Source organism: Silene latifolia, chromosome 11 (genome assembly GCF_048544455.1).
Source record: "Silene latifolia isolate original U9 population chromosome 11, ASM4854445v1, whole genome shotgun sequence".
Classification (NCBI taxonomy): domain Eukaryota; kingdom Viridiplantae; phylum Streptophyta; class Magnoliopsida; order Caryophyllales; family Caryophyllaceae; genus Silene; species Silene latifolia.
Genome location: NC_133536.1, coordinates 194371275 through 194395280, shown reverse-complemented (window position 1 = coordinate 194395280; position 24006 = coordinate 194371275). Strand labels below are relative to the sequence as shown.

Here is a 24006-nt window from a genome sequence, read left to right as displayed (position 1 = left end):
ACAATAGCTAAGTTTTAATAATACAATAATTGGCTTAAAGTAATACAATAATTGAGATGTAATATTACAACAAGTAACGAGTGAACAAGAAATTTGAATATATTTGAGTTTCATCTCAATGCAATAACACAATTTATTCATTACAATAACTGCGTTTCTACATTAAAATAATTAAACATACCAGAGCTTATACATTACAATAATTGGGTTTCTACAATACAATAACTGATTTTCTGCATTTGAATAACTATTAAATAACCACGTTTCTTCATTACAATAACCGAGTTTCTATATTCAACTAGACATTTTAACAAGCACTTGGTGTGCTACTATAGATTACCAACAACTTTTCAGAATAATGATAATAAATCATCAATCAAATGCCAAAGGTATGATAAACAAGTATACTAAGAGAGTATCAATTGAAATAACTCGCAAAATAACATATATTGAGTTATATAATCTACTCTTACCTTTATTATGTCGATTTGCGCTAGGGTTTCTGCAAATTTTGGGCAAAAACTGACGATTGATGCGTGTATCAATCAAATTGAATGAAGATAATTAATTAATTTCGTGTTTTCGACTTGAATTACTCCGGTTTCGTAAAGATTTGACTGGATTATGCCATGAATTTGAAGAAAATAAGAATAAAGAGGTGAAAAATGAAGAAAGCTGGTGAAAAAAAAGGGAAAACGTAAGATTATGTAGAAGAGAGAGAAAAAAAATGAGTGTGTGTATTTTTTTGGGTCTAATCATAGCCCTTGATCTTGTTAAATCCAATGGTATATAAATGCGGGGGTAACTCACGAAAAGTGGCAAACTCACCGGATCTTGCCTATATATATATATATATATATATATATATATATATATATATATATATATATATATATATATATATATATACTCACATGTCAAAAAAGAAAAGTTATCCCGTTGCATAAATTTTTTTCCAAAATAATGAATAAGTTTTTCCCGTGGCTAAGCATAATTTAGCCACGAATTATAAATTCCCGTGGCATAATTTGTGGCGCAAGTGACAGTTTGTTGTAGTGTATCTTTAACAGAAAAACCTCCTACAAACTGTCAAAATTAAACTGCTACAAGTGTTTTGCGAACCAAATACAAATCAGTATCCGTAGAGAACAAACAGATGTTATCTTTGACAAAAAAACCACGGCGACAAAAAAAATGACTGCAAATTTTTTTGTCCTATCAGATGTTATCTTTGACAAAAAAAACCACTGCTACAGGCACAGCCATTTAACGGTTAACACCCCGTTTACCCTTCAGCTTTGGCTCCACTGCCGGCTTAGGAGCAGACACAGCTTTAACACATTTATGGTCAACAGGAACTCCTTTCTTGGTGATGAGTTTCTTAGTGATGGTGTGAGGACATCCTTCTTTCAGGTAGGTGTGATATTCTTTGGCCGAATGTTTAGACTGCAACAAAACAAAAGTACAATAAAAAATAAGTTGGATTACTACGAATATTAGTCCACGCTTTCAGTTGCTCTAACTATACATGCTAGTACAATAACTCGCCTTCTCTATTGACTTATGGTGCTTAAGAAATTACTCACATAAACATTCTGGAGAAGAGATACTATATCCCTCTACTTGTATAGATTGATTTTTATCTTACAGCAAGTTCACATGCGGCAAAAAGTAATATCAAAACATGCGCAATCATAGAAGTGCTCATCCAAATGGAAGAACTTCTGAGAAATATTCAATTGAAACATGATCATGTGATAATCAGGTTTACAATAAAACAATAAACAAGCCACTGATGCGCTGACACACGGTCAAAATAAAACACGCTTGAACCGACCAAATCTCTAAGAATATCAACTTTCAATATGGTTTATAACATCACATAGTTTAATTGAAACATAGATCATGTGATAAGCAGGATTTCGATAAAATAATTGAACAAGCCACTGATGTGTTGCTGACACGCAGTCAAAATAAAACATGCTTGAACCGAACAAATCTCGAACAATACCAACTTTCAATTTGGTTAAAAACATCACATAAGTTAATTGAAACATAGCTCATGTGATAAGCAGGATTTCAATAAAACAATTGAACAAGTCATTGATGTTTTAACTCATGGCCAACATATAACATGATCGCCCCGAAAAAATCACATTATTATCATTTTTCAATTAGATTTTTAACATCGCACAGTTTAATGACAACATGACCATATGATAAGCAAGTTTTCAATAACACAATTGAACAAGCCACTGATGTTTCGACTCATGGTCAACATAAGCCATTCTCCAAGGAACAAATCTCAAACAAAATCAATTTTCAACTTTGCAAAGAAAAGCAGGAACATACACTCGCATGAGAAACAGCTCCACCAGGGGTTTAGAACATTTGGGTACATAAGCACTTATAGATCCTCGGGCTGTTTTTCTTTTTCTTCGTCATCTAAATCACAAATAGATATATTAGGAAATCACTATTTCTTAGACAACAAATCTATGGTGCAAAAAATACATACGAACTATCTGACATAGACTATAACAACCAGGAAATATCAATAATATAGTTAAAACAAGATAGGAGTACGTAAACAAGAACAAATCAACAGAAACAATCGCAATATACTTGAAACAAGATCAAAATAGTTAAAAATAAAAAATATAATAAAAAAAATCGAAAAGATGAAGAACATAATAAAAAAATCAACGAAAGAACTGGCATAGATTTCGACAAGAAGGAAATATCAATAATACAATTAAAAAAAGATAGGATTACATAAACAACATATCAACGAAACAATCACAACATACTTGAAACAAGATCAAAATAGACAAAACCGCAATATACTGGAAACAAGATCAAAATAGAAAAAACTAAGAATATAATCAAGAAAATCGAAAAGCTGAAGAACATAATCAAAAAAATCAACGAAATAACTGACATAGACTACAACAAGGAGAAAATATCAATAATACAGTTAAAGAAAAATCGGAGTACGGAAACCAGAACAAATCAACGAAAAACGATCACAATATACTGGAAACAAGATCAAAATAGACAAAATTAAGAATATAATCAAAAAAATCGAAAAGCTGAAGAACATAATAAAAAAAATCAACGAAATAATTGAAATAGACTACGAAAAAGGAGAAAATATCAAAAATATAGTTAACACAAGAGCGGAGTACCGGGAACCAGAAAAAATCAACAAAACAAATTGAAAATATAATTGAAACAAGTTCAAAATATACAAAACGAATAATATAATAAAAAAAATCGAAAAGAAGAACATAATATAAAAAATCAACGAAAAACAACCGCAATTACCTTCTCAAGATCAAAAAAGTGAGAGTGAGAAATGTGCGTGCGATGTGTGAACAAGACCTATATATGAATATAACGATTGAAACAAAAGAATTAGGTAAAACTTGGACAATACGATAAGTAATTCAAGTATGAGAAAATAATCAACAAAATCAGATACTTATTTGCGCGATTAGAAACTAAAATTACGATTACGATTACAAAAATAAAACGAGGAATCTTAAGGATGAGAAAATAATCAACAAAAACTTGAATCGAAGAATCGTAGAGAAGAGAACATACGAGACACAATTACTAGAATTGAAAAGGGAGAAAAATAAACCTTCTTAAGATTTTGAGTGTACAATAAAGCAGTAGAGTGGATTATATAGGGGGGAGTGGATTAAAATAATTATGGAAATGGGCTTAACTCTTGACAGTGAGGTAACGAATTTTAACTGGGAGGGTAGTTAGATAAATCCCATTGATAAAGCTGAATATTATTTTAATCTCGGGATAAATAGGTAATTTACATGATTAAATTAGAATTATTTTAATCTTCGGGTAAATAGGTATCTGAGAGTCATTTTATTTATATTGATCATATATATATATATATATATATATATATATATATATATATATATATATATAACTGGGTTGAAACGCTGTGGATGCGGCACGTGTCCTATACAGCCTTAATGACAGACATTAATTACAGCTAATCATTTAATATGAGCATATAAATGCTGTATAAATCTCAGCAAAATATTAATTATAGCTTAATAAATTTATTATAAAATGCTGTATAATTTTGATTATTTTTATTGAAATATTTTGATATTTAACATTTACGTAAAAAACATTTTGAGAAAGTTATAAAACTTAGACCATTAAATCTGGTAAGAAAAATATATTTGAGAGTTGTATTGTATTTATTAAAAATAAAACTTAAGGAAAACTACTACCGTAAGAGACAAGTTTTTATAGTGTGAGAATGAAAAAAAAAATATATTGTGAGAAATTGAATACATGTGAGATTTTGATAGGTTTAAATAGTGTGATAAGGAGTATGTATGTACGTACACAGTAACACATTGATCGCGAGTACATTTAAATAATTAAAATAAAAGTAATGATTATTAAGTAATATAGGATTATAAACGACATGAAAAAGTAGAAAACACGTTACATTTTTCTTTAATATCTTCAATTAAATATGTATGCATCAAGTATAAAATATTGATTATGACTAACTAAATATTACTTTTAGTTAAATATTTTATATGTTATCTTTTAAATACATTGAAGTTAAATCTCAAAAAAAAAAATGAGAAAGTTCAACCTATTTTATTTACAGGTAATTTATTAAACATCATTGTAGAAAAATAATATAATTGATAGTTGTTTAAAAAACAAAAGGTGTAAATTTCTTATAGATATGTTTGACACATAGCACTTGCAGCACACAATCAAAAGAATGGAATAAGTTGAGTTTGGACGATATATGTTTGATACATAAATATCACACGTTATACATAAAAAATATAAATTACATAAAATTATATTCACATCATTTTGAACAAATATTAACTGATTTGGGACATAATGTATCGTTAAATAATATAATGTGAGAACTCAATGTTCATCATTGCGTTATTCGAATAAATTTTATTTTAATTAATACGATATTAAATAAGTAACAAATTTATTTATAAAACGTTGATCATGCATAATTAATTATCACTTATTAGTTTTAATAATTAAAATTGTACGTATTTTATTTCAAAACATTGAAGTTAAACCTACAAAAATTAAATTTGAGAAAAATGAATTTATTTTTATTTATAAATAAAAATATTAAAGATCATATATGAATTATGTTATTTTTCTTCAATTAAAATAATAAAATTTTAAAACAGGTCGCGCGAAGCGCGAGATACTACCTAGTATTATAATAAAGTTGAATATTATTTTTAAACAAAGGACAAATAGATAATTTACTCAAATCCGGTCCGGATGGTCAAATCCGGGTCGGGTGAAGAATTGACATAACAATTGAGATACAGAAGACTTACCCGATCAAACTTGAGATCTTTGAGTGATATGAATAGAACCTTGAAAATCTTCATCCTTTTTCCCGAAGGCCTCATGATACATGAATTATTCATTTGAAAAGAATAAAAGAGAGATATTTGGTAAAGATGATTCATCTTTTATCCTCAAATCCCTTTGGAACAGGCCTTCGGATCTGAATTTGAGATTTTTAAGTAATATACAACAACCTTTGTGAATCCATAAGGTCATTTTTATTTCTCAAATCCCTCTAAATCATGTCTTAAGAGAGATCCATTTTGAAATCCCTCTAAAAGACATCATGAAGTATGCCTTTGGAGAGATACTTTGAGATATGGTACTACTTGCATGTAGAGGGCATCCATCTGTGATAAGGTTTTATGAAAAGCGTATCGTATGTACGGATTTTTATATCGTATATACAGAAATAGGGTATAACTCAAACCGTATACCGTATAGCGTATCGTATTCGTATTATAAAATCGTATCGTATATTTTTGCTCACCCCTAATAAAGACCGCATATTAAACACGGTGAATCAATACATGCATCTAGGAAATTTTACGAGTGACTTTGAAAGCATCACAAAACGTTACTACTCCTTAATTAACTTTGATTTTATGTTAACTAGTTTTATACCCGTGCAAAAATACACAGGTTAAGATATATATTAGTTGATACGATATAACTAGTTTTAACCCCGTATAAAATTGCACGAGTTTGATTATTAAAAATGTAATAAACATTTATTACCGTGTAAAAGTTTGCTAACCCTTACCTTATTTACTAGTTTAAACCCGTGCAAAAAATTGCGCGGGATTGAATATCTAATAACTTGATATAGTGCGTAAATAATAAGGATTTATTTGTACAAAATATAATATAAAATATTAATACTAAAATAATTCAATATAATCTAATATAAGCACGTTACAAAGAATATAAATAATGTAGCAAGTTACAAATATTCAAAAACGCAACATAGGTTTGATTTTAAAATTACTAACTCGCCCGATGACTTATCGGGTCTAAGTATCTTATTGAGTTTTAATATAACTCACCATATGACTTTTCGAGTGTAAGCACTTTGTCGTAGAATGATTCGCATAATATACAATTAAAAGACAACAACTCTCCTATAGGGGCGTATTATACCACAAAATTAACCCAATAGTAGAATAAACCCACACTTATTATGTAATTTTGTTTACTTTTTAATTTTATTTTGATAACCCGACATCTTATAACGAATAAGGACATAAATAAATGTGTAACTCATCAAATTATAATATTATGTTATTAAAAAATAAAAAAAATGTATAATTATATTAATTATTTTAATTAGGTTTTAGGTTATTGGGTCGGTCTCATTGATAAATTGATCCTATAGAACAATTTGTGATTAAAAGAAGACTCTAACTCAATTCATTATATACTAAAATCATCAAAATATTTTTATTATTCTTATATCATAATTTACAATATTTAAGTCATGATTAATTCATTATTTTATCTCCTTTTCATCTCTATTTCGACAAATAATATATTACCATTAATACACATTTATCACACTTTAGACAAGTAAATATTTTCATACTAATAATTTCTGTAACTCTTTGATTTTTTTTCCATGCATGTGATCAAGTTTGCAGTTTTATGTTTTTTTTGGTTTAATTAAAGCTTAATCTATCAGACAGATTATTTTTAAGGGCCCAAAAATTGATGAACAATTTCAATTAATTATTTGTTTTCCTAAAATAATTAATTATTTTAAAATATTACTCACAATGTGTTATTAGCATTTTGTTATAATTATTTTGTCATGTAAAGTAGATCTACTCATCTACCGAATACATATAATTTTGAAAAAAAAAAAATAATCTCATGATTTTAATTCTAATTTATATTGTGATTGTCATTAACTATGAGTTGATGATTTTTGTAGTTGGTTTTGATTGATGGATTTTATAGGAGTATTATGTGTATTTTTTAAGAATATTAGTTAGAATAGAAATTGAAGAGAGGAGGTAATTAATTGGCTTAAGGCTCCATTTGACAAGACATTTCAGTACCTGTTTTGACTGAAGTAGTTTTTTTGATAAAAAATTTCAAGTAGCTTATTTTTCTGGAAGTGTTTGGCAAGTAGCTTATTTGCTCAAATAGGCTACCTGAAATGAAATGCTACCTAGAGTAGCATTTCATATTTCAGGTACCTGGTTGTTGGTAATATTACCTTTTTACTCTTTCAATTTATAATATATTAAATAATTATTATGTTATTTTACCAAAATAAGCTAACTTTTCAGTTAGTTTGCCAAACATTTTTTTATACAATCAGTCATCTGATCAGCTCCTAATTTCCAGTTACCTTTCCAGGTTTTAGCTTTTCAGTTTTCAGGTACCGTTTCAGGTTTCAGCTAACTTTTCAATTTGTTTTACCAAACATAGCCTAAATTTTGTGGGGACTTGGTTTTTATACTAGGTAGATACTCCCTCCGGCTTGCTGTTTTCTTCTCATTTCATTATAATACTCCGCACATATATTAGAGAAACGGGAAAAAATTAAAAGCCGGAGGGAGTATTTGTTATCAAAAGAATCTTTCGCAAAATGTTATTTTCAACCATAAAAAAATATATATACATCTTTAAACATGTCATTAAAGAACCGTATTTAAGACCCAATAAAAACATATAGGAAGAAAAAATAGAATGAGAGGGAAGTAGAATGCAAAAAATTAAGTAATAATCATATACATACAACACATAAAAAATGATACAATGATGAAGTCAAAAGGAAAACAAAACTTGAATCGATTCATTAATTAATTAATTTACGGAAAATTCACATGGTACTCCTGAAATATGTCATTTTGTAGTTCATATCCAACTTTTTAAGTTGGTGCACATGATAACTTCGAAGTTTGATTTTTAAGTACAACATGTTCTTTCTATCATTCTTAAAATCTTCAATTGAGTATAAATGACAAACCAGAATTCGGAATTGGCCAAAAAAAAATTTGAAATTGATTACCTCTCCGAGATTTATAATTTGATAAAACAAAAAATTGTTATTCGGAAATTTAAGATCAAAGTTATGATCGATTTTAGGTTTTCAAGAGAAAAAACCCGAGAAATGTACGTCGACAATTTTTTCCCCTCTAACTGTAAATTATGAGAAGAAAATCTGTGTAGAACAAAAAAATTAGTCTATTCCGAATTGTGGTGCATGGGTTATGCAGAATTGAAGTTTGTTAGAGCGAAAAAAAGGACATGTTGTGCATAAAAATCAACAGCTAGTCTTGCTTGAAAAATCAAACGTGAAGAGTAACATGTATACAAACTTAAAATAGTGGGTACTACGTGGAAAGTGACAAAGTTTAGGGGTAACACGTGAATTTTCCAATTAATTTATTATTTCAAAATATTTTCAATGCCATTTAACTATGGTTAGAAATCTTGATTTCCTAAAGAAAAATAGAAATAAAAATTTGAGTTATGGAAATTACTTTGATTTATACTCCTAACCTTAAACACCCAGTTAAAAAATAGTTAATCCTTTGTTTGATTTTCTTATGTACGCTCAAACACCCAGTTGATCTTCTTCGATTGTTAAAACTTTGAAGTCAAGTGTCACAATGGTTTGTATAAGGTGCTAAGATGAACAACATCCTTTAGATCGCGTGTTCGATCCGTGGATATCTCACTTTATTAACCAAAAAAAAAAACATCTTCAGGTACTTTGCTCTTCTTCTTCTTCTTCTTCTTGTTCTTGTTCCACCTTTAGTTTTTAATACTGCTGCTAGTATAAGTTAACAAAGGTCTGTGTTTAATTGTGTTTATTACTGCTGCTAGTAGAAAATATGGCTGCAAATTTTGTTTCTTTATTGGTTAAATTATGAAGCTGTTGCTGCTGGATTGATCTTTTTAACAGAGGTCTCCGAATTGTATTTTTTTGTGCTTAATTATTTTTACGGATTAGGCTGCTGTTGTTGGTGGTGTTTTTGCTGTATCTGGTTTTTAATATTATTAACTTGCTGAATTGATCTGTAATTGAGGTCTCTGCATGTTTAATTCTCCTGAATAATTGTGTTCATGTTTCCCTTCTTTATTTTACTCGTCTGTTTATATTCTTTTCTGTTCTTCGTATTTAATTCTTGAATTTCACTGCTAATAGATAGATACTTGCAGATTGCGTAAGTCCGACCCCTAACCTTGCCAATTTGCGGGAGGTGGGAGCCTAAGGAATTAAGGTAATGTTGTTGTAATGCTTATTTCCATTGCTAAGGACGACCACCCCAGTTAGCCACCCTTAGTTCAGCCACTGAATGTTACTCGCCTACTCGTAGATATTTGCTGTCTGAATTGATAGACTAATTGGCTAAAATCACAATAATCAGTTTCTGTTATATCTAAACTCTAAACTCTAAAATTTCAGCTTTTTAAATATTTGAAATTTAATACTGCTGCTATTCAATGGTAACAGAGGTCTGTTTAATTGTGTTTCTTACTGCTGCTAGTAGATCGTAACCGAGGTCTGTGTTTAATTGTGTTCTTGCTGCTGCTGCTAATAGATATGGCTCCAAACTGGTCTACATTGCCTCTTGACCTTCTTACTGCCGTTGCATTCAAGTTGGAATCTTTTGAAGATTTTATTTATTTTTCTCTTGTCTGTTGGTCCTGGAATCGTGCTTCGTCCTCAATTAAGCACCTATGGAGGGCTAAACCAGTAGTACCATGGCTTTTACTTGTTGAGAACACTAAAGATAATCCTGATTGCGTTCGAAAGATGTTGAATATCGACAATGAAAATAAGTGTTACAGACGGAATCTTCCAGAAACGTTTGGAGGAAGGTGCTGGGGATCGCCTTATGGTTGGGTTGCAATGGCTAAACTTGACCTCACCGTTCAACTATTTAATCCAATCACCAAGGCGACTATTAGTTTCCCATCTTTGGAAACTCTCCCATACCTACCCAAATATACCCCGGCATATAATACTGAACAAGAAGATTATTATCATTGGTGTTTGAGGTGTTTTTTGACAAAGCTAATTGTCCTCAAAGTTTCTCAAAATGATCATCGTCATGAGTTTGTTATTATGATAATTTATGATTTCCACAGACGGCTAGCTTTTGCTCGGCATGGAGATCCATCCTGGACATCAGTATTGATAAATGAAACAACAAGTGTTCGTATTTTTGATGTTGTGGCCATGGATAATCATGTATATGCTATATACGATGATGCAGCAATTGCATATTGGGAGATCAAGGAATTCTTCAGCCTTGAGCTTGTTAAACCAATGGATTATTTGCCGGGTGATCCTGAAAACTTCGATGATCTGTGGAAAAACAGAAGAATAAAAGTATATTTGATACAATCAGATACTGATATTTTCACGGTGTTACGACACACGGAGCATGTGGGGAATGCAGATAATAGTGATTATGATTTTCAGATTGGTTACCGAACAACTGATTTTGAAATTTTCAAACTTAATCATATAGACAGATATTGGGAGGACATTGATGAAGATTTGTGTGATGTGGCATTGTTCGTGGGTGATAACTCTTCTATGTCTGTTTCTCTAGAAGATGGACATACCAAATGTTTGCAACGCTCCAGTATATATTTTACCGATGATGAAAGTACATTTTGGTTTGTGCCAACCGAGTTTGGTGGACATGATATGGGTGTATGTGACATCAAATCAAATCATATATCGCGATTCTATGAAGGTGATGATACACGTTCCTCATTTTGCACCCCAACATGGTTTATTCCTCAACTCTAGGTTTCATTCCATGTTGTGATTATCTTTTTGGAGTTTGATTTTCCCGTATTTTAATTTAAAAGTATTTGTTTAGATTCTTTATCTACATCGACGATTCAAGGTTGCACCTATTATCTCTTTTATACGAACTTTGTAAATCCCTCCGAATAATAATGTTAACCTCATTACATTTGGGCACAAAAATTAAGGGTTTGAATAAACAATGCAAAAGTATTGTTAAAGTTGCAAGTTGCTTGTTAAACAAAATGTAATCAAATTTCTTATGAAATGATTTAAGCTAATTAAACTACATTGTTGATTAACCCCAGACGAGGTTCAAACTTTTCAAATGATGAAAGACATAGGATTGGATGTATATACTCCCTTCGTCTCAGTCAATAGTTTACATTGGAACACTATAGATTATCCATATTAGTTTGAAATGTGGGAGTAAATTGTCCATATTTGAAGGGTAGGTATATGGTTCAAACAAAATATATACTCCCTCCGTCCCAGTCAATAGTTTACATTTTTATTCCCCCTCATAAAATACAGCAAATGTAAATGTCTCTAGGTAGTGTTTGGATACTCTAATTTGATTTGTAAATCATAATTTCAAATGCAAAATTTAAAATACAGAAACATGAATCCAAATTTCTTGTTTGGAGAAACAAAGAATTTCAAATTCGAAATTCGTAAGAATAAAAAATAAAAATATGGTAATAAATTTCATTTTTACCAATTCAATAGGAAAAAATTGAGTAAATTGTCCAGGAAAGGCAGTAAGTGGATTATACATCTGATGTAGTACATCAGATGATATAGTTTTTGAGCATTAACATAAAGTTTTTGAGTTTTAGTTTTAGTTTTAAGATTTTGAGTTTTATCATAAACTTTTTGAGTTTATTTACTTAAACATTAATCTCAAAAAATTATATTATAACTCAAAAGAAATACATATAAGCTCAGAAAATTTTGATTTTTGAAATCATAAAACTAAAATGTAATTTATATAATCTATAGAACTCAAAAAAAATATACAAAAACTCAAAAATTCATTAAGTGTGAGGTAGTACATCCGATGTACAATCCTTTTTCTCCAGGAATGGCGTACAATTACCAAATAATTATCGATTATTCACTTCAAAAAAATAATTGAACAATTCTTTATCAATAAATCAATAATCTGATAGAATTATGAACGGTTGAATATTGTTGAATTGCATTGCATATTTTATGATTCATGAATACAACTTATATACTCGAGTACAGGGCTACGATTCTAGGGTTACATAATTAGAGAATATGGAAATCGAAATATACACAAGATACGGAAAATATACGACGCTAGAATTAGGAAATATTTACGATAAACGACCGAGTTAAATATATTACAATAACTAGAATTAGGAATAAGATATATTTTCTATACGCTCCCGCAAGTTGGACGGTCGGAACGTAAGTCCACATTTGGAATCCAGAAGAAGAAAGCGATCTTTGGAGAACGGTGTAGGAAACAGATCGCCTTGTTGATATGTGGAACACGGATAGTACCTAGCTAGACTCGCTTACGAACTAAATGAAATCCATGCGCAAGGTTTTTCATACGGGTATCATATTAGCGGGGTAGTGGGACGCACCAAAATTGGCACAGAAAATTACGGGGACGGATGACCAAGTTGGTGATGTTAGGTAGTCGGAGGTGTCGTGTGGATCGTGTAGGCAGTCGGAGAAGAAGGTGTCTAAATTTGCTCAAGTTTAGCCAATTTTTCGAAAATAAAGTGTGTTTTGCAACGGTTTTTGCTGAGGTCGTTGTAGGGTCAAACAGTAACGAAAATCCAAGTTTTTGGACTTTTTGGAATCGTGAGATTACGAGTTTTTTGAATATGGGAAGAGTCGGGGTCTTTGGTAGTCCTAAATGGTGCGGGAAACGGTCGAGAAGGGTGCTGGTCAGAACCTCTGTTTTCACGAAAACAGGGGTCTGTTTCGTGATGTTTTGCGTGAGGCCTGGGCTCGGTTTCCTAGAGGTTTTAAGCTAGGTTTGCAGCCGAGAACGGGAGGTATCGAACTGCTGCTAGTATTGATCTTTTTAACAGAGGTCTCCGAATTGTATTTTTTGTGCTTAATTATTTTTACGGATTAGGCTGCTGTTGTTGGTGGTGTTTTTGCTGTATCTGGTTTTTAATATTATTAACTTGCTGAATTGATCTGTACTTGAGGTCTCTGCATGTTTAATTCTGCTGAATAATTGTGTTTGTGTTTCCCTTCTTTATTTTACGCTTCTGTTTATATTCCTGTCTGATCTTCGAATTTAATACTTGAATTTCACTGCTGATAGATACTTGCAGATTGCGTAAGTCCGACCCCTTACCTTGCCAATTTGCGGGAGGCGGGAGCCTAAGGAATTAGGGTAATGTTGTTGTAACGCTTATTTCCGTTGCTAAGGACGACCACCCCAGTTAGCCACCCTTGGTTCAGCCACTGAATGTTACTCGCCTACTCGTAGATATTTGCTGTCTGAATTGATCGACTAATTGGCTAAAATCACGATATTCAGTTTCAAACCTTTGCTTAGTTATGTTTGTTAAATTATTTTTATTGTTATTGCTATTGATATGACTGTCATCATTTTTCAGATTGGTCAATTGGTTTCTTGCAAGATCATGGCTGCTGATTGGTCGACATTGCCTCTTGATCCTCTTGGTTACATTGCAATCAAGTTGGAAACTTTGGAAGATTTTATTTATTTTTCAGTGGTATGTCGCTCTTGGAATCGTGTTTCATCCTTAATAAAGCACCAGTGGAGGCCGATACCTATGCCATGGCTTTTACTAGCCGAAAATACTAGCAATAATCCGTATTGTGTTCGGAAGATCTTTAATCCTAGTAATAATAAATGTTACAGATTGAATCTCCCCGAGACTCTTGGAGCAAGGTGTTGGGGTTCGGACTATGGTTGGGTTGCAATGGTCGACCGTAGCCTCAATGTAAGTTTGTTCAATCCAATCACTAAGGCTGAAATTCGTTTCCCATCTGCGGAAACCATCCCAGATCGACGCCCATATGATGAAGAGGTAGATGGGGATGAACAAGGTTATATTAGTTGGATTTTGACGGGGTTTTTGGTCAGGCTCATTGTGCTCAAAGTGTCTGAGAATGAGTTTGTTATTGTGGTAACATATGGTAATAACGACCACCTAGTTTTTTGCTAAACACGGGGATAAATCATGGACATCGGTATTCGTCTAGCAAGATTTGGGTATTAGGGTGTTTGATGTCGTGACGATGGATGGTTATTTAGTTGCTTTGTACAATGATGTATCGCTTGTATATTGGAAAATCATGGACGTCCAGGGTCATGAGCTTGTAAAGCCAATGAATTACTCGTCAAGTCAGTTAGAAATGTTCGACAACGAGTTCAGAAGTGGGATCGGAACACTATATTTGGTACAATCAGGTTGTGATCTCCTTATGGTATTACGAGACAAGGAAGAAGTGATGAGTTCAGATGGTGATGGGACTGATTATGATTTGGACATTGTTTATGAAACACTTAGTTTTTCGGTCTATAGACTTGATCCTAAACACAGAAGATGGGAAAAAATTGAAGATCATGCGACATTGTTTGTCGGTGGCAATTCAACTATGTCCGTTTCGGCCAAACATTTGCAACCTAACTTTATATATTTCACCGATGATGAATATGAGCTCTCTGACTTTGTGAGAGAGCTTGGTGGTCATGATATGGGTGTATATGACACCAAATGTGACAAAATAGGGCGATTTTATGAAGGTGATGGTATTCGCTCTGAATATTGTCGACCAACCTGGTTTATTCCTCGACTTTAAATTATTGAAAGTGCGTGACTATCTGATGTGGTGTTTAGGACTAAATTTTGGGCTATTTGTGAGATAAGATACAAGGGGCGTATTTTTTAATTTCAAGTTTCTCGTTGTATTCCTATAATAAGTATTTGTTTATTTATTTTAAGGTTCTGCTGTGCTCGTAATTCTGTAATATTTCAAGTCTAAGCTTTCAACTTTGTGATTATGTGTTTCTGTTAATTTAATACTTGAATTTTCATGCTACTAGTGCTAGTCTAGGTAGTACGGACACTTCTCCTAACTAATTACTCATCCCGTATCGGATATCGTGCAACACTCATCCCAACTCCTCATCACTTATTTGATACCGTGCGACACTCATAGGACACATGTCGAAATATGTTATAGTTTAGATGAGAAATGAGATATCGAAACAGATTAGAAGATGAGTTTGATTGGGGAAAATGAGAATTAGTTATAGTATCTTCATTTATTCAAATTTAATATCACACATTACAAATAAAATCATAATCCCTCATATTCATTATGACGGAAAATGGACTCAATTATGATGTTCCACAATAGAAGCTTTTTAAAAACACTAAATGTAAAAACGGATATTATCGTCTTTATTTAGAGGATTTTCAAGCAGTGATTCAATTGAGCTACTTGTGTGGCTACTGCTGAATAATTTTTCTATCACCAGCGGGACGACTTACTTTAATTTCATCAGTCCTATCAAACCTTTCAAATTACTTTCTATCTGTTTTCAAAATTCCGGTAAGTGTGGCAAAAAAGATTAACTCTCTTTTGACGCAATTTTGGTGGACGGGATGTAAATTGGGGAAAAATGCTCACTGGTGTAGTAAAAATTTCCTGAGTATTCCTAAAAGTGGCGGAGGCTTAGGAATCCGTAATGTGGAGTGTTTGAATCAAGCCCTGTTGGCCAAGCATGGATGGCGACTAGTTTCTGGCGACTCTTCCTTATTTTGTAAGATTTTTCGTGTTAAAGTGTTTGGGACAAATACCTTTACTCTTAGAAGTCGTCAAACCAAGGAATCCGGTATTTCGTGGGGGGGGGGGGGTGCGCAGATTATACATGGACTCCAAATGATTCGGAATAATATTGGTTGGAAACCTGGCAGGAACTCAATGCTCAATGTATGGCTGGCTAGATGGGTTGGGGGTTCTAGGCCGGAACCAAAGGATTGTTGGCTGGATCTTAATGAGGCCCAGATGGTTAATCTGCAGGTGCGACAACTCCTTTTGCCAAATGGTGAGTGGAATGAGCATTATGTCCGGGCACTTTTCAAGGAAGAATATTCAGAACGGATTTTGGCAATGCAGCTACGGGATTCACGGCAGATTGATGAGGTTTTTTGGCCGCTCACTAAGGACGGGATTTATACAGTAAAGAATGGGTATGGGTTACTCTTTGATGAGTATATTCATAGGAGGGGCTCACCTAAAGATAATTCGAGGATTGGCGACTGGGGAAAAGAATTTTGTAGGAAACAATTATGGCATCTTCCTATCCCAAATACATGGAAAATCCTAGTGTGGAAGATTATTACCAGTACCCTGCCGTTTGGTATGGAATTTTATAAACAAAAGTTGGAAATGGATGTCTTCTGTGGAATGTGTGGGGTTTCTAATAGAAGTTTGGAAACAGTTGAACATCTGTTTCGAGATTGTGAAAGTGCAAGAAGGATTTGGGCAGGATCAGAATTAGGAATCAGGGTGGATAATGTCGGATCCTTAAGTATCACTGACTGGATCATTGATTGGATCAAGTTTCTTTCTGGCAAAGAGGGGGGTGAAAGGGGGATGATTATGTTTGTTGCAGTTCTGTGGGGCTTGTGGAATCTTCGGAATAGGAACAAATTTGAGGGCATGGAGCTGAATTGGCGGAGTATCGTGGATTCTTTCTATGTGAATATTGGGGAAAAGGTACGGCTCCTCAATGAGCAGGTTGAAGGAGAAAATCTTAGGGCTGTTATGAAGGGATCCCCCGAGGAAAGGATGGATACGGTAAGATGGAGGATCAAGGAAGGATATCCTCTTTACTTAATTGGTAGGCAGGATCATTGTGCGGTGATACGAGTTAAAGTGGATGCTAGCTGGGATAAAACCTATATGGCGGCGTTTGGGTGGGTGGCGTTTGACTCAATGGGACAAGAACTTTTGCGACGAAGTATGAAAATTAGGGCGGAAGCTGCTCTACAAGCGGACGCATTGGGAATGCGCGATGTACTCGTATGGGCAGCCTCTGAGGTCATCCTACATCTGGATATTTCGTCGGATTGTCTTCAACTTATCAATGAAATTGCAGGAGTGGAAAAGGAAGATCATTTGCTGGCAGATATCTTGGCAGACATGAGGGGCACCTTCGGCTTATTTCATTGTTTATGTATTAATTTTATTCCGAGACATTTTAATACTCTAGCACATGGCCTGGCCCGTCAGGCCATGAGACCGTAGAAACCTCTTTTTACGGCTGTCAAAAAAAAAAAAAATGTTAAACAAACAGAGATGAACATGATATTATACTTCTGAGATTGTTTTAGCATGTCCGGCTGGTGGGTTGATGGTGCATCTTGGTAACAATATGATCAGCTACTCATTTTTCTACTGAATTCCCTAAGCATTAAAATATTTTCTCTCTTCTTCATCCCGTCGTAGCCATCATCAATTCCCTTTAATGACGACCGTCCTCCATTGAGTGCCTGCTTGCCAGTCAGTCGCATTTTTCACTCATTTTGATTTTCAGCACACACACTCCTGTGTGTAAACAAATTGCGGGGAGTAGACGGACCCAAAAAATCAATGAGCGAGACGAAGTGAGTATGAGTATCTAACATTAATTTCTATTAGTATCAATAACACTTTGAAGAAAGTAGCCACCAGATAAGAACTCTATATATCTGTACTGTAGGCAATGTAAAAGGATTGGATTTTGATGACAGAAGAAAACTCACAATTGATGAAGAATGAGATAAATGTCGTAAACTTTCAAATGTCATAAAAACACATGACAAAGGTAACACCTGGAAGGCGGACGAATGTATTTTCAAATGATAATATTGGCAGTTATATGAAATGAAACACAGAATGCACAATCCAATGCACAAGGGAACATCCATGAGCAAGGAGTAATAACCATGGATGAAAGTTACTGCCACCAAGATACGAGAAACGGGACACACAGATAAAGCTACCCAAAACTGAGCCTACTTTAACAAGTATAGGCGCACAAGATAAAGACATTCGGACTTTGTTGCTATCCATGACAAAGCACCTTAAGAGTTGCATCAGCATAAAAACAAGATACTGTCGATGTCCATGACAATGAAGCTATAAAAGGGCTTTACGATAATTAGCCAGAACACACCAAATTGGGTAGATAACCAACCTCAAAAGCTTAAACCTGAGGAAATTTACAATGCCAAAGATCTAACACAGATCAAGTGTTTAACCCTCGCTCAGAATTTGCTAGATATGACCTCATATCGTACTTACCCATCTGCAACAAAGCTTTCACTTCTCATGGTTATGTTCTCAGGTTCTTGAAACATTTAACAAATAGAGACTTCAGACAACCTCAAACATTGGACAAGTCGTCAAACACCACACTTCAGAATCCTAACTTTAGGTTCAGAACCATGGTCATAAACACACACACAAGAAACCACAAGTGAAGATATAAATCTATCTTTGAAACTAGCTCGTCTACAAAGAGGAAAAGATACACCACAAATCCCCACCCACAAACTAGCATGTAAGATTGTCATCAGCATAACAAGGCACGGTGTGTACAGATAACACAAGATCAGCCCAGAAAGATTAATAGCATTCCGCACATGCAAGCTCATCCTTGATTTACCATGAAAACAAAGGTTAACATGATTAGGTTCATTGGAGACTTCTTGATTGGCTCCAAGAAGACCTTAATGTTTGATTGAACGGTAAATTATGTAAAACTTGCCAAATAAAAAGTAACAAAGTAAAGATGAAACTCATGAAAAGGGAAAGGTAAGCATGATTAGATTCATGTTGAACAACTGACTTGTTCTAAATTTACAGAGAACTCACGCTGCTAGAGCAGCAGATGTTTCCCGATACAGCGATTATGATTGACTCGCATCTACTACACAAGCTATGACATTACAAGCAACTGACATTACTCTTCAACTAGATTGTGTACAAAGACAAATTCAGAAATCCACAAGACTAAATCAGACAACAATTCAACAATAGCTCGATATTTTGGTGAAGGTTATTGTTTAACTAAAAGAGTTAAGAGCATAAACCCTTAACCATCCTCAACGCCAAGCCCATAAAGGACCCCAGCATACTTCTCTGGGCAGCCATTGAAGAAATTCTCCTTCAACTTCATAAATGTACAGCAAGTAAGCAAGCTATCTGATCCAGCCTGGTGACAAATTCCGAATCTTTCAACTTCCAATAACTCAGCAAGCTTGTTAAGCCCACCATGGAGACTATTACAGAACTTCATCAAATGCTTAATGTCATACACCATCGGGAAATACAAATTGATCAAATTGAAAAACCCAGCTTGCGTATCAGGCAAATTGCGACAAGTCAACAACTTTAGCAGATACCCAAAATCATACCCACTATGAAAAGTCACCCACTTAACACAATCATTCAACACAATCCCAGATGACATAAGAAGCTCAGCAAAGCGATTAGAGTCGATACCATCCTCGGTATTCTTCTTAAAATCAATCCCACATTGCTTCAAAAGCTCAATGGAATCACTAGCATACAAATCTTCCTCAACATCAAACTCTTTAAAATTGAACTGCCAAATGCAAAACTTTTCAGTTCCACAAGTAGGCAAATTCCCTTTTTCATCAGAAAAAGTAAGACCCAATTGAATTAACTTCAACATATCAACATTATCTTTCAAGGTCTTATAGTTATAATCTGTAATGTTCTTAAAATTGCCTACAGGCCTTGTAACAACCCCAGGAAACTCAGAATCCATAGCCACATAAGGGTAATCATCAACAATATCTCTAATTAAAGCAAATTCCTCCTCTAAATTATAACTCCAAACCTCTCTGATTTGGATAGAATCCTCATTTTTTGCCATAACAACCCCAGATCTGCACATCAAAACACAAAAGATTCAAACTTTTTATCGCAAATCAAACCAAAACCCAATAAAGTTAACAACTTTGAGTACCAAATAACATAAAGATTGAAACTTTTTACACAAATCAGAAAACCCAACACAGTAAATCAACTAGAAGTAACAAAAAAAAATGAAGTAAGAGTGAAAGATCTAACCTTTTTAAGAAGGGAAGAAGATGTTAGAGCATTAGATCTAAGGAAGGAGTTAATTTGCATAAGAAAAAAACAGGTCAACGTTGATGGGGAAAAGGGTGTGTTGTACGGGGTGCTGAGCTTCCTGAGAGAGAAGAAAGAAGGGAGAGAAGAGGGATTAGAAATAGTAAAAGAGGGAAGAGAAAGAAAGAGAGGCGGCGATAGATGGGCACGCGGCTGAAGGAGACTGGGAAGAGTTACCTGGATGTTGCCTTCTAAAATGTGAGACCAAGGACACACTCACTTCAGGCTAACCCCTCTAATTATTTGTGGGTATTAAATTATTATTAATACACTGATTGGGGTTCGAGGGGTCTACGGGTCGTCCCATTCATTGAATCGCATTTATTTTGATTCGTAAATAACGGGATAATGAATAGCTAGGTACAAATAATTTATTTTCGACAATTCAAAATGAAATAACGTGCAAATTTATACTAAACCCGCTATCTTCCAAAATTAAGAGCCGTAAAATCCACTTAGTCCAGGCCTCCAGGGTATATTCATTCTAAATCTGCATTTAATCATATCTAATTAAGGTCAGAGGGTTTGTGTATGGTAACGGTATGAGTGATGTAAGCCCCTTTGATATGTTGTTTGAAGTTGGAAATTCATTTTGGTTAAACTTTGGCTTATTTATTGGTTAAATGGATGTTGAGCTCGAGCCAGCGTTGAACTTGATCAAATTTGAATCAACCACAAGCTTAATAGCTCATGGTTGAAAGTCTGTTGTTTATCTTATTTTAACTTTGACATTTATAATAGTATATTACCTTGTGTTTTATGATTATAACGGTTTTTCTAACGTGTGTCCTAAGAGCATACATGAAGAAGTCATATGTAGAAAGATTGTAGAAAAACCGTAATTATAATTATATTATTTTTATTTCGTTTAGTATTTTATGGCTATTTATTTTAATTATCTTTTCCAAGTACGTAGTTTTGAACAAGTAAATAAAAAAAAAGGTTGATGATTAATCAAGTCGAAACTTGACCTTTTTCCATACCGATCTTTGAACCAAGCCTAGCATTGGACTCAAATTTCCAAATCAATCTTGAAGCCATTCAAGTTATAATTTAAATCCGCTCAATTATACACTCTTATAGTCTTGTAATTTAAATCAGCTCAATTATACACTCTTACAGTCTTGTAATTAAAGGGTACATTATCCCACGAAGATCATATTTGCTACAAATATGTTCCATCTCTATCTGAGTATCTGACTATAAACCTCTGCCCCATTTTTATGTCATTGGGACTACTATTTATCTACGAAATACGGAGTATATGCTAATCAATACCCATATTCTATTACGTAATAATCTAAATGAACCAAATACGATGACTTTGTATTATAATAGGAAACCATAGTGCCAAAATAATAATAATGAGCACGACAACAAAATCATTAGTACCCAAAAATGATTATGAGCATAACAACAATATCATAGTGCCAAAATCATTCTGTTAGACTTCAATAAAAGTAAAAATCACCTTTTGTTTGATTGTTTTCATCTCCTCATGTTTGTTAGTGGTGTTCTTTATTTGTTGTCCTTGTTCTTAAATGGCTATTGCCTTAACAAAAACCTCATCTATAATTTTTTTAATGCAACAACATTCTCTCAATAACATTGTCAATAAAATCATAGTATTAAATCATCAGGAGCGGATTTTCTGTCCCATTTTGTGTCCCATCTCGTGTCCCATTATGCTCTTTTTGTGACATGTCATTAACTTAAGAGAAATTGTCATTTTTTTTATTATGTAAATGATGATGTATCGCAAGATAAAAGCAATGGGACAGAAGATGGGACACAATTATGGGAGAGGTGATCTGAACTCAAAGGGTTATCCGTTGTCGCGGCTTAATCTCGCTAAATACAGTCAATATCGCCTTAAAAAGAAGTATCATGTCCGATATATAGCTCGATCACATCTCAGTATCAGGTCCGATTATTTATTACTATGAATTAAATGCCACAGACCAGGGGCGTCTCGAATAATTCGGAGGCCGCGTGCAAAATAAAAACGGAGGCCCTCAAAATTTGAGAAAATAAATAAAAATTGTTATCGTAAGGCTTGAACTTGGGTGGCTTGGGCTATTGAAACATGTTTTCACCAATGTGCTATCACACTTCTGTTAATATACAAAGAGATTATTATGTTTATATGACTAATGTTTTCATAATTTATACGAACAAGTGGCCCAAAAATTTGGAGACCCAGTTCGCGCGCTCGGCCCGCACTTGGTCATAGCCGCCCCTGCCACAGACATCCCATTACAAGGTTGGAAATACTTGGAATCTTCTGTCATTCGAACTCCAGAACCATAAATCAAAATATTGGCCTCAAATGGACAACACTTTATTTTCAGCACAAAGTTAGGTTACCCAACTGAGTAGTGTATAAAAGCCATTCCAAACCTGTCTAAACAATCTATACCAGACATTTTCCATATGAGCAATAATGAGCAGATCCAACATTTATATAGCTGTACACAGTAAGAAAGACCTATGTATTTCGTCCGACAGCGACACTGAGTTTCTTCTTTGGTGATATAAAGAGAGAGATAAGGATAATGTTAATGGGACAGGTTTCGGAACCTAGAACACCCAACATTGAGGGTCGAGAAGGCCTACGTTTTCAGATCATCAATAAAATGAAGAGGTAGATCTTAAACATAGGTTCTGATTTGGACCCCTCTTTAACTGTACACATGAGTACATGACATGCAGTTGTACAGTTGACACTAATTATAAGCAAATGGAAAATGAAGAGGTAGATCTTAAATCAGTAACTATGGCTTTCAACTAGTCAAATCCTAGTACACTGAACCCTAATTACCGGTACCAGAAAGCCGCAAAGGTTCACACAGAATAATCAAAGCGCACTGAATCATAAGCATCAACCATGAGTGCTGGAGTCGGAAAATTGACTCGAGACCCAAATTAGACGCAAGCGTTATAACCTGAAATGGCCAAATAACTGAACCTGAAACCAACCAACCTCAAAACGAGACTATCCGAAGTGATTAATTTGATGATACACCTAAATTTGTCTATATCGCATATGACAAAACCTTAGTATGACCCAAATCTGTCTCAGACTCGAATCACTCGGCCAGTAATCATTTTACCCAAAAGGGCAGGATCCAAATTGACTTGACCACCCAAAATGACCCTACACAAGTTGCATAATATACGGGAAAACGACCTGACCGAAACTAGTCCGACTTATAATCAACCCAAATGACACGACCTACATTACTACAATACACATAATATATGCAAATAACCACGCTCCATGGTTAGAAGGTGGTCAAAAGCAATCACAGATACACCATATGCAGCAATCACGAGCATTCAAACACGCCAAGAATCTTTATTATAGCACATAAAGCCTGCTATCTTCTCCCTCAACCCCCAAAAATAAACATAGTAAAAATGAAGCAGGAATTTGATTTAGCAATCCTCAGAAAACGCCCTGTTTCACGGACCAGGAGGGTGTTCCACTATTCAGGATGAGTAACACACTAATAATATATCTTCAGTCATTCTCTATAACGACCCATGAACCAGAGTTCCATAAGCCAAAAAAAAGGCTACATCACTTAACGTCCGTGTTTTCTCCTACCTATTACATTCTACAGCCAATCACAAAGCCAAAAACTATGTTA

The 24006-nt window shown here is 33.8% G+C and overlaps 3 protein-coding genes and 1 long non-coding RNA gene across 4 annotated transcripts; 2 read left to right on the top strand and 2 right to left on the bottom strand.

Annotated features, from left to right (window-relative positions):
• Window positions 1-934: 934 nt before the first annotated feature.
• On the bottom strand, window positions 935-5733 carry LOC141615265 (uncharacterized). Its single transcript, XR_012529765.1, has 4 exons — window positions 5382-5733; window positions 3328-3384; window positions 2353-2445; window positions 935-1446 (listed from the first exon to the last, which is right to left on the bottom strand). It is a non-coding gene; the product is annotated as an uncharacterized LOC141615265 (long non-coding RNA).
• Window positions 5734-8835: 3102 nt separating this feature from the next.
• On the top strand, window positions 8836-15203 carry LOC141614550 (F-box protein SKIP23-like). The gene is made up of 5 exons (XM_074433295.1): window positions 8836-9113; window positions 9568-9629; window positions 9951-11117; window positions 13789-14362; window positions 14406-15203. Exons 3-5 carry the CDS (start codon window positions 10974-10976, stop codon window positions 14999-15001), a joined length of 1314 nt encoding a protein of 437 aa, XP_074289396.1. The 5' UTR covers window positions 8836-9113; window positions 9568-9629; window positions 9951-10973; the 3' UTR covers window positions 15002-15203.
• Window positions 9953-10970, top strand: LOC141614551 (putative F-box protein At5g55150). Its single transcript, XM_074433296.1, has 2 exons — window positions 9953-10841; window positions 10891-10970. The coding sequence occupies exons 1-2, from the start codon at window positions 9953-9955 to the stop codon at window positions 10968-10970; spliced, it is 969 nt and encodes a 322-aa protein (XP_074289397.1).
• Window positions 15204-18996: 3793 nt separating the features above from the next.
• On the bottom strand, window positions 18997-20616 carry LOC141612233 (putative CCR4-associated factor 1 homolog 6). The gene is made up of 3 exons (XM_074430968.1): window positions 20531-20616; window positions 20294-20414; window positions 18997-20109 (listed from the first exon to the last, which is right to left on the bottom strand). Exon 3 carries the CDS (start codon window positions 20094-20096, stop codon window positions 19290-19292), a length of 807 nt encoding a protein of 268 aa, XP_074287069.1. The 5' UTR covers window positions 20097-20109; window positions 20294-20414; window positions 20531-20616; the 3' UTR covers window positions 18997-19289.
• Between the last annotated feature and the right edge of the window lie 3390 nt (window positions 20617-24006).